Source organism: Girardinichthys multiradiatus, chromosome 2, assembly GCF_021462225.1.
Source record: "Girardinichthys multiradiatus isolate DD_20200921_A chromosome 2, DD_fGirMul_XY1, whole genome shotgun sequence".
NCBI classification, from domain to species: Eukaryota; Metazoa; Chordata; class Actinopteri; order Cyprinodontiformes; family Goodeidae; genus Girardinichthys; species Girardinichthys multiradiatus.
The window spans coordinates 12652347-12669780 of NC_061795.1; the positions used below are offsets into that span (position 1 = coordinate 12652347).

General features: G+C 38.2%; 1 protein-coding gene across 1 annotated transcript in view; it reads right to left on the bottom strand.

The window, feature by feature from the left end:
- Positions 1–7933, bottom strand: part of znf277 (zinc finger protein 277) — a 54845-nt gene extending 46912 nt beyond the window's left edge. Inside the window, exons 1-4 of the mRNA XM_047348842.1 lie at positions 7794–7933; positions 2686–2902; positions 2523–2611; positions 2121–2203 (exon numbers count right to left, since the gene is read on the bottom strand). Coding sequence (XP_047204798.1) covers positions 2121–2203; positions 2523–2611; positions 2686–2902; positions 7794–7905 — 501 coding nt within the window. The 5' untranslated portion in view covers positions 7906–7933. The remainder of the gene's footprint in view (positions 1–2120; positions 2204–2522; positions 2612–2685; positions 2903–7793) is intronic.
- Positions 7934–17434: the final 9501 nt, after the last annotated feature.

The window sequence follows — 17434 nt, forward strand, 5'->3', positions numbered from 1 at the left end:
CCTTATAGTGCGGAAAATACGGTAATTACTTTTGGATCAATCAAGGAGGAGCAATCAAGAGCCACAGTCCTGGCCTGAAATCTGAGTGTAGTGATGGACCTGAACCCCGAGTGGCACATAAAGGCAACCACTAAGTTGGCATTCTATCACCTAAATAACAATTCCAGGATTCAAAGACTAATGTCCCAGCAGGATCTTAATACTTGGTGATCCGGGAAACTTAAGCATTTTCTCAGTCAACAGGATACAGCAAACTATCCTGAACAACAGCATTATGTACTATTCAAACTCACAAGCGATTAGATTCTTCAGCAACATGAAAAAAGTTAGCCGCTGCTAGTAGCTCTTTTTCAGAACAAGGCAGGCATAATGAGGCTCCTTCTATTTCCTAGAGGCTTGACCTCAGCCAACAGGCGAGAACCTTAGGCAGAGAGGCTGCAATTAGTCTTGCAATTAGTATTTTGGTATACGTCTCTGAAATTGACACTAACTGAGGCTAACTTTTGCTAATTTTTCTTTCCTAAATAGCTCAAGCTCAGTCAGATTGGATAAAGAACATCTGCGAACAGTAATTTTTAAAAGTCTTGCTAAAGGTTGTCAGTTAGAATTATGTCCGGACCTTGGTCCATTCTAGCATTTGAATTTGCTTTGATGTAAACCATTCCATTGTTGCTCTGGCTGCTGGAAGGTGAACTTTTTTCCCAGTCGCTGCTTCATGCTTTCCTTGCCCGGTCTATCAGTTCAGGTAGAAAACAATGTCTTTGTAGGTCTGCAGTCGTGCCATACTCTATTTTCAGACAATGAGTTGAAGGGTACTCTGTGAATTTTAGGGGACTGCTTTACGAGCAAAACATGCTTTAAATGTCTTGTGTATTCCGCGTTCCTTAGTCTTATGTAGGCTGTTTGTTCACTAATGTTTTCTAACAAACTGCACCTACTTAATACTAAGACAATAATTCTGGGAACAACTAGATTTACAAATGAGATTAATAGTGCGTTCCATTTGTTACTTCCATGGGTTTTGAGCAATTTCATTATATTTATAATCCCTCATAGAGGGATCATATAAATGCCAGTACAGGCAAACCAGCTCGTGAACACTTTCAAATTAGTCCATTTTGAATGGAGCATGTGCGCACAGTCCCCGCCAAGTTACAAAAATTGGGAAGTGCACGACCTCATGTGGGTGCGCTTGTCAACAGTGACCATCCCCACCCCTGTCCAAAGGCCCAGCGCAATTGCATCACTGTTTGCATGTGCAGCCTTGCCCCATGTTCTGTGCATCAAGCATAAACATAGCTTTCATTATAAACTTCTTTGTATTGGGCAATCACATTAAATCCCAGTCCAACACATTAAAGTTGATAGTTGTAATGTGACAAAATGGGAAAAGGTCGAAGGGGCACTGAATAAACCCATTTTTTGCTCTAAATGACTATGAATTTTCTGCTAACCAGAACTATTTGATAAAAAATGAAATAAAAGCACAGCTCTTGGGGCGACTGTGGCTCAGCGGGAAGTTGTCTTGCATTAGGAGGGTTTTGGGCTCGTTTCCAGTTTCCCCTTATCACATGTTGATGTGCACCTAGGCAAGGCACTTAACCAAATGTTACCCATCGATCTGCATATAGATGTAAGAAGGTATGCCTGATTGTGAATGAGTCAATTTGGCTCAATTTTTGTAATTTGATTAGTCAGTATGACTGGAAAAGCATTAAATAAATTCAGTCTATTTACAATTTACCTTATCTATCAGTGAAGTACAGACTACTTGAGATATTTGACCACAGTTTAATTGTATGCATCTTGTGATCATGTTTTTTAGAATTAATTAAGGATGTACTTTATTTGACCAGTCAACGTTTGCCTAAATAATAAGTACATGTTTTTAAATGCACCACAATGCATAAAGCAAGCTTTCCACAAAAAACAACCCATACCTGATATATATTCTGAAAAATTGACCAAAAGAATTTAAAACCTGCATCTCAGGAATAGCTGTTCACAATAAGTCATCAAAACAGTCTCTAACTTATGTGACTAGACTTAAAAAAAAATAAAAAAAGCATTCACTGCCCCAGAGCTGCCTTTTTAAAAAGTGTTGGATTTATGATCCTCACCAGTCGTTTTTGCTGGAGCCTCTCTCTAAGTAATCGGTCTTCTGGAAGGACGTCACACAGAAGGAAGTAGTTTTCTTGCGTCTCTGCAAGGCAAATAACATTTCATAAGATAAGTTATGTTCACTAACTTCAATTTATTTACATTGAACACTCACTTAAAACTGTGCACATATATTTATATTATATTGTAGATATGTTTATACTGTTTAATTTGTATTGTATTGCACTGACTACGCCAAAACAAATTCCTTGTATATCCAAAAACGTACTTGGCAATAAAGCTTTTCTGATTCTGATTGAACACGGCCTGAAATTGTGCATTTTTACTCTTCTCTAAATGATACCCAAACTACTACAATGGCTTTTGTGAAGAGATCATAAGTTGTGTTCCAACGAACTCACCAACTGGACCAGTGGAGTTTGTCTTTATCACACTGCAGAAGTCAGTGACTGGTTGCTCTAGGAACCTCCCCTTCCAGTAAACCATGTATCTGATAAAGTAAACTCAATTTAGTGTGGTCAGTCATAAATGTGTGTTATTCCACATACAGGCAAAAAGACCTACCCTGTGAGGTTGACAATGAGCTTGACATCAGCAATCACAAGCTTGTGGTCAAGCAGCATGTGTCTGAGCAGGGCGTCTTTCTGCATCAGAGGGACAGACTCGGAACAAAACAGGCAGACCAGCAACTCATCACTTGGATGCTGCAGCAGACTGGAAGCACTGGGACCCCCAGCTTCAAACTCTGGAAAACTCAGAGGCTCCAATATGCTGTCCCCACCTAAAAGAAAAGAGCAGCATTCAATCATATAAGACAATGAAATAGAATTTATGAACATATTCAACATATTGAAAAGAGGTAGGACGAAGCATAAGCTTTGGACATTGGAATTCAGCATCCAGATAAGTGATGAAATTGTTATTGTAAACTGTCACGTAGGCCAACCTGTTCTTTTCCAGATGTTTGTAGTGCTGGAACTGTGCTTGAGAATCAATGTTGTGTCAAAATGTGCTTAAGTGAAAGGGTACATCTGATTGGTCAAAATGTCTCACATACACAACAATGATATGACTGTTGTATATATATATCTTGACTCATGAAAGGGATTTTGTTGAAGATGTAATTCAGAGATGTGTTCTGGATAAAAGGTCCCCTAAGTCAGCATTTCAGCCACTTGTATCTGTGATCTCGTTCTTTCGGTCACGACCCAAAGCTCATGACCATAGTGGAGGGTAGGAACATAGATCGACCGGTATATCGAGAGCTTTGCTTTTTGACTCAGCTCTCTCTTCACAACGACAGACTGATACAGCACCCGCATCACTGCTGACGCAGCACCAATCCGTCTATCGATCTCCCGCTTAATTTTTCCCTCATTCTGGAACAAGATCCCAAGATACTTGAACTCCACCACCACTCAAATAATCAATGTACATTAAATTCTGAATTATTTTGGCAGCAGAAACACAAATAAATAACTTTTTTATATAATTCATGGCAAAGGAATCAACACCACAACAGATTCCACAGGCTCATGACCTCCATAACACATTGCATCAATGCAGTAATTCACACAAAAGGAGCTCCGACCAAGTATTTATTGCACATACTGTAGGGTAACATGGACGAACTAGTCGATAGGTCAAAATTTCCGGATTAAAATCTTCATTATCTTAAATTTTTAATTTAATTAAATTTTCTGAGAACGCTTCTTTTCCTCTAGTAGAATTTTAATTCTGATTAATTATTTTTAAGAACTGATATTCCTCTTGTGGTGGATAAAAAACGATTTTTTTGGACGATTAACCTCTACGTATATCGTATGCTCTTCAGCTGGAAGGACTTGTCCCATCCAGTCTTCAGACTCTTCAGGAGGACCTACTGGTTTGTACGGCAGACGGATATCTCCATGTACTGCACTGGGACGGGCTCGGCAGCAATGGACGCAAGGCCATCTGAATCACTACAATCCCCTTTTCACTAGACCTGGAGTCCGCTCGAGGTGGTCCCTCACTGGACCTGGAGGGGGTCTACATCCGTTGCATGGAGTACTGTTTGATGTTTCTACCTCAACAGTGGTTGGTGCAACGACGTGACAGTGATTCAGCAGCACTGTTCTCCAGACCTGGAATCCTTCATCTTAAACTGTAAGCCTTTCTATTCCCCCCGTGAGTTCGCTTCATTCATCCTGGTCGGTGTTTACATCCCGCCGCAAGCTAACGTGCAGGTCACACAGCACGTGCTTGCCGACCAGATACTGAGTGTGGAGCGGACCAACCCGGACTCCTTAGTTATCGTCGCTGGCGACTTTAACAAAGGTAATCTCACCCAGAAACTCCCCAAATATAAACAGTTTATTAAATGTCTGACCAGAGAGGACAACATTCTGGATCACTGTTACGCCATCATCAGAGGCGCTTATCACCCCATACCGCGTGCTGTACTGGGCTAATCCGACCACATCATGGTCCACCTGATTCCTGCATACAGGCAGAAACTAAAGCTCTGCAAACCTGTTTTGAGGACGACAAGGAAGTGGAGCAGTGAGGCTGTGGAGAATCTCCAGGCGTGTTTAGGCTGTACAGACTGGGATGTGTTCAGGACTACTACCAACAGTCTGGACGAGTACACAGAGGCTGTGACTTCCTACATCAGCTTCTGTGAGGACAGCTGTGTACCATCATGCACCAGGGTGAGTTACAACAACGACAAACCCTGGTTCACAGCCAAACTCAGAAGGTTAAGACTGGATAAGGAAGAGGCCTTCAGGAGTGGGGACAAAGACATATACAGAGAGGCGTAGTACAAGTTTGGCAAGGCAGTGAAAGAGGCCAAACGACTGTACTCTGAGAAGCTCCAAATCCAGTTCTCAGCCAACGACTCTGCGTCTGTCTGGAAAGGGCTCAGGCAGATCACCAACTACAAGCCGAAAGCCCCCCACTCCATCAACGACCGACGCCTCGCCAACGACCTGAACGAGTTCTACTGCCACTTTGAAAGACAAAGGGACAGTCCTGCAACCATCCCCCACGACAACCCCCAACAGCTGCAGCCACAATCCACCTCCCCCATCTCTCCAACCTCAAGAGGGGCCTTGGCACCTCCAACCCCCACCCTGAAGTTCCCCCCCCACCAGCCCCCTACCCACGCCGTGGACAGCTCTTTCCATCCAGGAGAGGGACGTCAACAAACTCTTCAGGAGACAGAATCCCCGGAAAGCTGCTGGACTTCACGGATTCTGTCTCACCAGCCAGCCTGAAGCACTGTGCTGATCAGCTGTCTCCAGTCTTCACAGACATTTTTAACACCTCACTGGAGACATGTCATGTGCCAGCCTGCTTCAAGTCCTCCACCATCGTCCCTGTTCCCAAGAAGCCAAGGACCACAGGGCTTAATGACTTCAGACCCGTCGCCCTGACCACTGTGGTGATGAAGTCCTTTGAGCGCCTTGTGCTCTCACACCTAAAAAACATCACCGATCCCCTCCTGGACCCCCTGCAATTTGCCTACAGAGCCAACAGGTCTGTAGATGATGCAGTCAACCTAGCCCTTCACTTCATCCTCCGGAACCTGGACTCCACAGGAACCTACGCCAAGATCTTGTTTGTGGATTTCAGCTCTGCCTTCAACACCATCGTCCCAGCTCTGCTCCAGGAGAAGCTCTCCCAGCTGAGTGTGCCCGACTCCACCTGCAGGTGGATCACTGACTTCCTGTCTAACAGGAAGCAGCGCGTGAGGCTGGGGAAGCACGTCTCTGACTCCCTGACCATCAGCACCGGTTCCCCCCAAGGCTGTGTTCTCTCTCCTCTGCTCTTCTCCCTGTACACCAACAGCTGCACCTTCAGTCACCAGTCTGTCAAGCTTCTGAAGTTTGCGGACGACACCACTCTGATCGGACTCATCTCTGATGGTGACGAGTCCACGTACAGATGGGAGGTGGACCATCTGTTGGACTGGTGCAGCCAGAACAACCTTGAGCTCAACGCTCTAAAGACAGTGGAGATGGTTGTGGACTTCAGGCAGAACTCAGCCCCACCTGCCCCCATCACCCTCTGTGACTCCACAATTGACACCGTGGAATCTTTCCACTTCCTTGGAACCATCATCTCCCAGGATCTCAAGTGGGAGCCAAACATCAGCTCCCTCATCAAGAAAGCCCAGCAGAGGATGTTCTTCCTGCGGCAGCTGAAGAAATTCAACCTGCCAAAGACTATGATGGTGCACTTCTACACAGCCATCATTGAGTCCATCCTCACCTCCTCCATCACCATCTGGTACGCCGCTACTACATCCAAGGATAAGGGCAGGCTGCAGCGTGTCATTCGGTCTGCTGAGAAGGTGATTGGCTGCAGTCTACTGTCACTCCAGGAACTGTACACCTCCAGGACCCTGAAGCGAGCAGGGAAGATTCTGGCTGATCCCTCCCACCCCGGTCACAGACTCTTTGAAACCCTCCCCTCTGGCAGGAGGCTGCGGTCCATCCGGACCAAAACCTCACGCCACAAGAACAGTTTTTTCCCATCTGCCACCAGCCTCCCCCCTCTTGTAACTTGCAACTCTATGTCTTACATTAACGCTCAGCTAGGACTTCTGCTTTACTTGCACTGCCATACTTGCACACTGACCACGTGCACTGTTGTGCCGCTCTCGCATCTTATACTCCTCTACATACTGCTCTATTTTTACTCTCACTCACTTAAAACTGTGCACATATATTTATATTGTAGCTATATTTACACTGTTTAATTTGAGTACTGTATTACACCGACTACGCCAAAACATATTCCTGGTATGTCCAAAAACATACTTGGCAATAAAGTTTTTCTGATTCTGAAGGGCCTAGAGAGACTCCTGTTGGCCCACCTGAATAAGCAAACAATAAACTATCAGGACCCCCTTCAGTTTTGCTTATTGCTGTAGAGTTGGAGTTGAAGATGCCATTATACACCTGCTTCAACACACCCACCGTCACTGTGAGGATCATCGTCATTGATTTTTACAGACCGCTACAGGAGATCCTTCCTGCCCACAGCCATCAGCCTCTACAACGGCTCTTTGAAGAAACCTGCATAATATGAGCTACAACAACATATAATTTCCCTTTGGGATGAGTAAGTTATTTTTATATAGTACTGTCTTTTTTTTTTTTTTTTTGAGTTTTCATTGCAAGCCATATTAAAATTTGCAGAAATAAATGCCTGAAATATATTAATCTGTGATATAGGTCTATTTAAGTTTCACTGCTTGAGTTGAATTCCTAAATTTAATTAACTGTAGAAGACATTCTTACTTTACAAGATGCGCTTGTAACTAGATATAAATTGGACCCATATTTCTTGTAAATAAACTCAATTTAAAATCCTCTTTCTTAAATCAGTGAAGCTGTGGGCTCTGTAGAACTCCATTAACAAGCCGTGTTTTCCAAAGATTCACTGCTTTCTCGATGCCTTTTTAATAGTAACGAGAGCAGCTGGGAGGTTTAAATCAGCAGTTAACATTGTGTGCCGTAACAGATGAACCTTTGCTGACCTCACTGAAATAATGCAGCTAATGATGTTTTCGTTCACAGCCCCACACTATGTGTATTTAAAACATGCCAATTCTTTCAGTGTACAGCCACAACAAATTCACTACACCCACGGTCACGGACAGCTTTCAAACTTTAACATACCACAGAGTGAAGTTCCATCGCAGGCAGCCATGATGGATGTCTCGTGGTAAAACCTTGTCTTCTTCGTCTTCTGGTGTTTAATGGCGGTTGGCAAGAATCTGTAGGTGTGCATTACCGCCACCACTGGTATGGAGTGTGCTTCATCATGGACTAATATCTTCTTCTTCTTCTTGTTGGTTTTATTGGCGGTTGGCAAGAAACTTTTAGTAGCATTACCGCCACTTACTGGTATGGAGTGTGGTTCGTGTCGGTCTATCTATCTATTTATATATATTTATTTAATTCTACAAATTAAATAAATAAATATGTCTTACCTATATGTATATATACAAATAGACATACTTACACATTACATTGTATTCTACCCTTCTATATCCTCCATACTTTCACAATTTTATCCACTATAATCAAATTCTATGAAATAATTTAGTTTTCTTTAAAAATGGAATCACTATTTGTATATGTTTACTCCCTAAATTCTTCCTCAAAATATCTAATAAATTAACCTTTTCCTTAATACCTTCAAACTCTCTCCTCATATATCTTCTTTCTCTTTCATATTTATGACATTCTAATATAACATGTCCTATTGTTTCATATTTTCCACAGTAATCACATTTACCAGTATTATGCTTTTGAATTTTAAAAAGTGTATAATTAAGTCCTGTATGTCCAAATCTCAACCTTGTTATCACTCTTTCCTCCTTTCTATTTCGTCTTCCATTTCTTCTTTCTCCTACTATCTTCTGAATTTTATAAAACCATCTTCCTGTTTTTCCTTCATCCCACTTTTTTTTCCATTTTTCCATCAGCTTTCCTTTAACAATACTCTTTCCCTCAGATTTACTTGTTTTAACTATAAAACTAATAGGATTTTGAATTACCCTCTTTGCTATTTTATCTGCCCTCTCGTTTCCTTCTACTCCAATATGTGCTGGAACCCACACAAATATAACTATCAAGCCCATTTTTTGTATTCTGTATAATGTATGAAATATTTCTAATAAAATGTCCATCCTACTATCTGATTGATTATATTTTAAACTTAATAATGCAGAGCTTGAATCTGAGCAAATTACTGTTTTTAATGGTTTTATATCTTCTACCCATTGTAAAGCTAATAAATTGCCAACATTTCTCCTGTGTATACTGATAAGCCGTCTGTAATTCGTTTTCCTATTTTTAGATTGAATTCTGGTACTACAAAAGCTATTCCTACTTTTCCATTTATTTTTGATGCATCTGTATATATTTGAATATATCTATAATAAGTATTTAATTGTATCTGTACTGAATAACTATCTACTATGGAAGATTTATCTTGCTTCTTTTCCATTATTGACATATCTACTGTTGCTTCTGGTAGAATCCATGGTGGTATAATTGATATTGGTGTTGTTTGACTAATTTCTAAATCAATCATTTTAAATTATTTTATTTTATTTTCAATTGTCCATCCAAAACTCTTCATTTCTTTCTTTTTTTTTTTCCCAACATGGATTTAAAATTTCCCAAATTGGATGATCCAAGTTATTACCTTGTAAATTTAACCAATAATGTATTTCTAGTTTTATTCTTCTTAACTCGAACGGCATTTCTCCCATTTCTATTTCTATTGCTGCTGTTGGTGTAGTTTTAAATGCTCCAGTACATAATCTTAATGCCTGATGTTGGATAATATCTAATTTAACCAGATGTGTTTTAGCTGCTGAACAGTAAACTATACAACCAAAGTCTGTTAGATCTTATCATTCCTGTGTAAATCTGTTTTAGTGATTTCCTATCTGCTCCCCAGTCACTGCCAGCCAAGCATCTCATAATATTTAAAATTTTCTTACATTTATCAACAACTTTTTGAATATGTATATTCCATTTTAGTTTTTCATCAAACCATAATCCTAAAAATTTTATATACTTTACTTGCTCTAATTCTTGGTTATATAATTTTTATTTTATTTCCTTGTTTATTTTTTTCTGATTAAATATCATTACTTTGGTTTTTTCAACTGAAAGCTTAAATCCCCATTGTAACGCCCATTTCTCTATTTCAATAATAACCTCTTGTAATTTCTTTACAATGAAATCTACATTTTTTCCTCTTTTCCAAACAGCTCCATCATCTGCAAAAAGTGAACATCCCATTACTTTTCCAATATCTTTAAATACATCATTTATCATAATTGAAAACAATAACGGACTTACAATACTCCCCTGTGGAGTTCCATTTTCTACTATGTATTTTCCTGAGATCACTTCCCCAATTCTAACTTGTATTTTCCTATTTGTTAAAAAGTCTTTAATCCATTTTAAATATTTTCCGTTTAATGCCCAGTATTTGTAATTTAATTAATAATCCTTCCACCCACATCATATCATATGCTTTTTCTATATCAAAAATTACTGCCACTACACTTTCTTTATTTACCTGTGCTCTTCTAATTTCATGCTCTAAACATAGCATTGGATCATTAGTACTTCTCCCTTTTCTAAAACCACTTTGATACTTTGACATATATCCTTTATTATTTAAATAATATACTAGTCTACTATTAATCATCTTTTCCATTATTTTACATAGATCTGATGTTAAGGCTATTGGTCTATAATTTCCTGGTTTTGATTTATCTTTTCCTGGTTTAGCTATTGGTACTATAAGGGATTCCTTCCAGCTCAGTGGTAATTTCCCCTCCTCCCATATTTTATTATATAATTGTAATATTATATCTTTCGATTTTCCACCAAGTTGCCTTATCATTCTGTACCAAATTTGATCTTTACCTGGTGCTGTATTTTTTATCTTCCTAAGTGCATAATTTAATTCAGCTTTTGTAAATTCAACATTTAACAAATTATTTGTTTCTTCAATACTCTGTAATATATCTTTATATATAAGTTTTGTATTTTCTCTTCCTTTTCTTCCCTCTTCACTAATATTATTTGAACTGTTAATTTTACTAAATATTTTTGCCAATATTTCAACTTTATCTTCATCTTTTACTATATTTATATTATTTATTTTTAATATAGGATATTCAAACTCTCTCTTTATGCCATTCATTCTTTTAATTATTTTCCAAATCTTTTCTATTTTTGTTTTTTTCCCTATTGTGCTACAGAAATTCCTCCAATATTCTCTTTTTGCCTTCTTAATAGTTCTCTTTACTATTGCTTGCTTTCTTTTATAATCAATAAAATATTTATAAAATAGATTTCCTATTAGTACCTTAAATGCTTTATTTCTTAACTTTATTACTTCTTTACATTCATTTGTCCACCATGGTACCATTTTCTTATTACTTTTACACCCTGCTTTCTTTATAGAATTACCTGCTGCTTCCATGATTATCTTACAAATGTTTTAATTTACATCATTTATATCCATTCTCATATCTACTTTCTCTAAGTTTATTTGACTCAAGTATCTAAATTTAGTCCAGTCTGCCTTATTAAAATTTAGTTTTTTATTGACATTTATATTCTTATTATTTAAAGTTAATCCTACTCTTATTGTAATGGGAGAATGATCACTACCTATTGTTGATTTTTTATCAATGCACCACTCACAACTACCAGCTAAACCATTTGAAACCATTGTTAAATCAATAACTGATTCCATCCCTGTTCTTACATTGATTCTTGTTCCCCTCCCATCATTAATACATATTAGATTTTTTATTTCCATTAATTCTTCTATAACTTGTCCATTTTTATCATTACAATTACCCCACAATGTACTATTTGCATTAAAATCTCCACACCAAATTACTTTCCCTTCCAAATATTCATTTAACTCCTCCATTATTTCAATTGACAATGTTTTACATTTATAAAATTTATTATTTGAAATTTACATTCTTGTTCCCATATCACAAGTACTATATATTCAAGTTCTTTCCCTTTCCCTAATACCTGATATTGTATCCCTTGCTTAATAAATATTCCACTTCCTCCTCCACTTCTCTCCTGTCGATCTCTTCTTACACCATCATATCCTTTTATCACAAAATCCAATGTTGTTTTTAACCATGTTTCCTGAACACAAATAATTTCTGGTTGTTCTTCAAGACTATCAATATAACCTTTAAGTTCTTGTCCGTTAGCAATTAAACTTCTTGCATTCCATTGTAATATTAACATGTACTTTCACCAGATGTTCCTTGTCTCCCATCTACCTCCAACTTTTTATTTATGTTCTCCCACAATCCCTCCTTAAACCCCAAAAACTTTTCAGCTCCTCTCACTATTATTTTAATCTTCTCAGTTTTATGCTTGGCTTGGTCAGTACAGTTGATAACATATGCTACGAATAATATTAGTTTTTCTACTGATATTGTAACATTTTCTTCTGACTGTACTTTGCTTTGCTGTGGAATTTGACTCGCTATTTGTTCAATCTTTCTTGTTTTCTGTTCCTTCACATTTTTAACTGCTTCTGCATAGCTTATGTTTTTAGTCATTTTAATCTGTATCATTTCTTTTGCCTTCTTCCTTACTTCACATCCTCCATACGTAACTCTATGTTGCCCTCCACAGTTACAACATTTTTCTTGTACTTCTTTACATTCTTCAAACTTGTGATCTTCACCACATTTGGACATCTCTGCTTCCCTTTACAAACTGCTGCTATGTGTCCATACCTTTGACATTTGAAACAACGAAGTGGTGGAGGAATATAAGGTCTAACCTGAAAGCTGAGATAACCTATTTTGATGTTTTGTGGCAACTCTTTTTCGTCAAATTCAATGAAGATTGATATACTTCCTACTTTTACTCCATTTATTGTTTTTGACAATCTCTTCACTTTTGCACCAATAATACTTCTCTTAATTTTATCAAGATCTTCATCTAGAGGGATCCCATAAATCACTCCTCTAATTTTTTTATTTTCTCCCATGATTTTCTTCTCCAACACCATTTTCTTGCAGATATTATCCACCTTTAAAGCCTTGTTCTTTTGTTCTTCATTTTTACAAACTACCAATAAGTTTCAATCTCTCAAAATCTTTACCATTTCAACATCTCCGATTTTCTTTTTTATCTATCTTGACACCAATAAAAGGCAGAGATAGCGGTCCTGCCGCTGGGTTGTTGCCCTGCAATAAAAGTCACCATCTTCTTCTTTTATTTTCCTTTCAACCATTTCCATAATCTTTTTGATCACTTGTTTCTACCCTCTCAATGATTTCTCATTCTGTTTCTCTTTTTCAGCCATTTCACATGCTTCTGCATATGTTACTTTCTGCATAACCTTCGTTTTCTGCACAACTATTTGCTGCTCAAACTTTCCGTCTTCTCACTCCTGTGATGATATGTGGCTGTTCTCGTTTGACTCTGACCTGCGCGAGACCGGAGTCCTTCTGGATCTGAGTCTTCAAACTTCTGCCACATTCAATATGGGGGTGACGTCGACGTTCGATCCCCAGCGCCCAGTCCCATCTCCTTCTTTGTCTTCTTCTTCTTAAAGTTTTATGCCGGTTGGCAACCCACTTAATGGGGCATTACCGCCACCTACTTATCTGGAGTATGGGTCAGCCACTACCTACACCCTCCAATAGATCCCTGTATCTTTAAAAAGGACACTGATACCTGAAGTTGTGCTCTACTTCCCAAACCCAAAATACATTACAAAGTGAATTCCTTTACCCCTAGTTCCTTCAACTTTTCCTCAAAATCTCCTTGTATTCACTGCAATCTCCACACCTTAAAATCACATGTTCAACTGTCTCTTCTTCCTGGCAACCTTCACATCTTGCTGTCCCATGTTTCCCTATTTTGTATAGTGTACTATTTACTGAGAAATGTCCTATCCTTATTCTTGTAATAACAGATTCTTCTTTCCCTACACTCTGGACTCTGCTATCCCACTGTGAATGTTATAAAGATGTCTTCCCTTCTTTCCATTATCCCACTGTCTTTGCCACTCCTGATTTATGTGTTTCCAAATCATGCTCTTTACCTCAGATTTACTCAATTTAACTCTCATGTCCACTATACTTTTGTCTAGAGATTCTTTTGCCAGTTTGTCCAGTTTTTCATTTCCGTCGATCCCAATGTGCTGGCACCAACAGAAACTGAACCCCCCACCGATGAATTCTGAGAATAGCAACAAGTATACATAGAGAATATCCTGTCTACTGTTTGAATGAAATTATCTAATACTTGAGAGGACAGAGGTTGACTTCAAGCAAATTAATACCATGAGAGAATTTAAGTGCACCCTTTCATCAAACATTTTGACAGGTGGGCGGGACTTCCGGTGAGGGCGGGACTTCCGGTGGGGGCCATGTGGGCGCCATGTGGTTGCCATGTGGGCAGGAGGTCACGTGGTCAAGCAGGTGGGGTGTGTCCAAGGGGCGTAACAGTGGATGTTGATTGGTTGTCGTCATTAGGGGCGATACCTTAAATGAGTCAATTAAAACACAGGGGTGTGTTTAAGGGTGTTACGGGGAAGGCCTTAAATGAGCCAATTAAAACACACAGGGGTGTGTTTAAGGGTGTTATTAATAATCTGTATGTTTTTTCAGGCGTTAATACATCTAAAAAAAAAAAAAAAAAAAGACATGCATCCTTTTATATTTTAAAGGTATAATCAACTTAATGTTGACCTATCACATGAAATCCTAATAAAGGAACTGTGTAACCTGACAGAATTGTAAGTTAATTTTGCTTTACAGCAGGACCTATTTGTTGAATATATGAGCCAGTCTAAATCCGTTCAAAATAGAAAAGACCTAAAAAAGTAAATAAAAAAAATTGTGCTTCACTACATCGATGGAACGAGAAAAACCTTCAGCTTCTGCGTCAACATACTGGAAAAGCAGCTGAAATAGGTAAGACGAATATCAGATTAACAGAAAAAAAAGAACATCAGTATACTGTTTCCAAGTTACAAATTGACTCTAGCAATGATGTGTTTGTTTTTGAATCATGAGAGACTCCATTTTAGGAAAAAGGAATGATAATTTTAGTTACCTGTAGCTTTTCTAAAACATTTTACTTTTTCATCTTAGAGTTACAGGGTTACAGTTATTCTATATCCAACTGTTAGGGGCGATGTCAGGAAGGGGCAGTTACGTCTGTTTCTTAGATAACATATCACCTTTGAACTCAAGAAGGGTTTTGGTCTTAAAAACATAGTCTTTGCAGTTGAGATAACACTGTCATGTTCTGGTATAAATACTGTGTGTAAATGTTGGGGCTCTGTTTCATTGGTTAACCTCAGTGTCAGGGTCTTCAAATGCTGAATGTCTTTGAACCATAACACTTGTTACATTGAAAAATACCAGTACTGACAAGAAAAAATGTCGGTAAATATTTCAGGAAACCCGGAAATTGTGGCTTCTTCTTCTGATAATTCACAAAAGCACAATGACATCTTTAAACGTAAGTAAGTAAGTAAGTATTCATTTTTAAGAAATCATTAAATGCATGTGAATGTTCTCAAATTTTGTTTATATATATTGTTTATATATATATATATATTTGTTTCTTTGTCATAGAACCCACCGCTGATGACCTTGATGATTTCATCTTGACACAATCAGATTATGGTAAGTAAATGTTAAATGCAATAAAATATATATATATATATATATATATATATATATATATATATATATATATATTATAGTTAACCCTTGACAATGTTTCAATTTATAGATTTGATGAGAGAGGTAAACCCGAATGATCAAGTTGGAGGGTTCAGCGGCTGGAATCGACAGTCAAAATTAAGAAGGCGAATTATCTCCAAACAAGAAAAAACCCCAACAACATCTGAACTTTCTTCTAACACAGAAATTAAAACTGATTCTTTGAATACTCCTCCGTCAATTATCATCATTTCCCCTGAAGACACACCGGACAAGTTACCGGCACCACCAGAAAGTAAGTCCTAAGAACTAACTATTTTTCTTTGAGAGTGAATGTATTTTAAACCTCAGATAAAAACTGTTTACAGATTCGACTGAGAGATCTGTGGCAGACACATCTGTCGAGCAGCAGCAGCAGGGTAGAAAAAATAAATAAAAATTAAATAAAAACAATATATATATATATATGTATTTTAAGCATAGTTCAATAAAATGTCATATAAACCTGTTTACAGATACATCCAAAGATGCCACATTGAATCCGCCCACCAGAAGGTCGCTTTTCAAAGATCAAGACAGCTTTCAGCAGAGAGGCACCGTGTCAGTTCAACAAGAAGTGAAATCTGGAGGTTTTACCGCAAAGAATCGGAGTAAGATTTAAAAAAAAAACTTGTGTATTTTAAAAACTATTTTTTCGTTTTATTTATGAACGCTGTGCTGCGCAGCGTAAGATAACTTTTATTGTCTTCTGTTTTTACAGAATATTTAACCCCGGCCAAAAGACAGCGACTCTCTGCGCTACAAAGCAGAGCAACACTAGTGAGTGGATTAATGAACGGTACGTTTTAGTTCATACATACATACTGAATTAATTTGAATTCCTTTATTATTTTTCCAGCTTTAATGTGATTATTTCAATATATATATATATATTTATTATCTATTTATTTATTTTTTGTTCATTCTCCTTACAGAGGTAACGTTGATGGTAGGACAGATTGGTCACAGAAACGGACAGCGCAGGAAGACAGTCTCTACAGCCTCACGGAATCTTCGTAATAAGGCCTCATCGTTAACGCTTCTGGCAGCATGTCAGATTCTGTTAAAGAAGCATTTTGGTGACATCAAGGTGATTTTAAACTGAACTGATCACTGTGTTTTGTTTTTTGTTTTTCTTTGTTTTTTCTGTAGGTTAGTTTTATTTTTATTTTGTTTCTTATGTTCATAGAAATGGATAACCGAATCAGACTTGCCCTGGATGAAATAAGAAATTTAGTTAATGAACTTAACAAAATTCCCGTTAATGCAGAAGTAAATAGCGCACCGTCTCCACACAGCATTGAGCAAAATTATCATAATTCTTCTACGTCACACTCCGCAGATCGGCACGGGGGTCATTTCAATACGGACGTAGCAGTTAGTTCTGATCAAATAATCAGACTTGCCCTGGATGAAATAAGAAATTTAGTTAATGAACTTAACGAAATCCCCGTTAATGCAGAAGTAGCAGATAACATCGTTTTAAATGCATCTCCTGCTAACAGTGAAAATGTAATAAATGAACATCAGCACGGTGATGTTTTAAACGTAATCAATCAGGCTCTTTCCAATTTAAATAGCACACCGTCTCCACACAGCAGCATTGAGGAAAATGATCAGAATCCTTCTACGTCACACGCCGCAGATCGGCACGGTGACGTTTTAAACGTAATCAATCAGGCTCTTTCCGATTTAAATAGCGCACCGTCTCCACACAGCACTGAGCAAAATTATCCACCTGACACTCATCAGAATCCTTCTACGTCACACGCCGCAGATCAGCACGGGGGTCATTTCAATACGGACGTAGCAGTTAGTTCTGATCAAATAGAGCGACATCCTCCAGCTGTGGTTGAACGTGAACATTTTAATAACCATGAAATAAGGAGACCTTTTACCATACCGCCGCCCTGTCCAAGTAACGTTCCAGATTTAGCAGCATTCTATACAGACATCATGCGTATTATAATTGAATTAGCCGACGCTGCGAGATCGTTAACCAGACGTAACGAC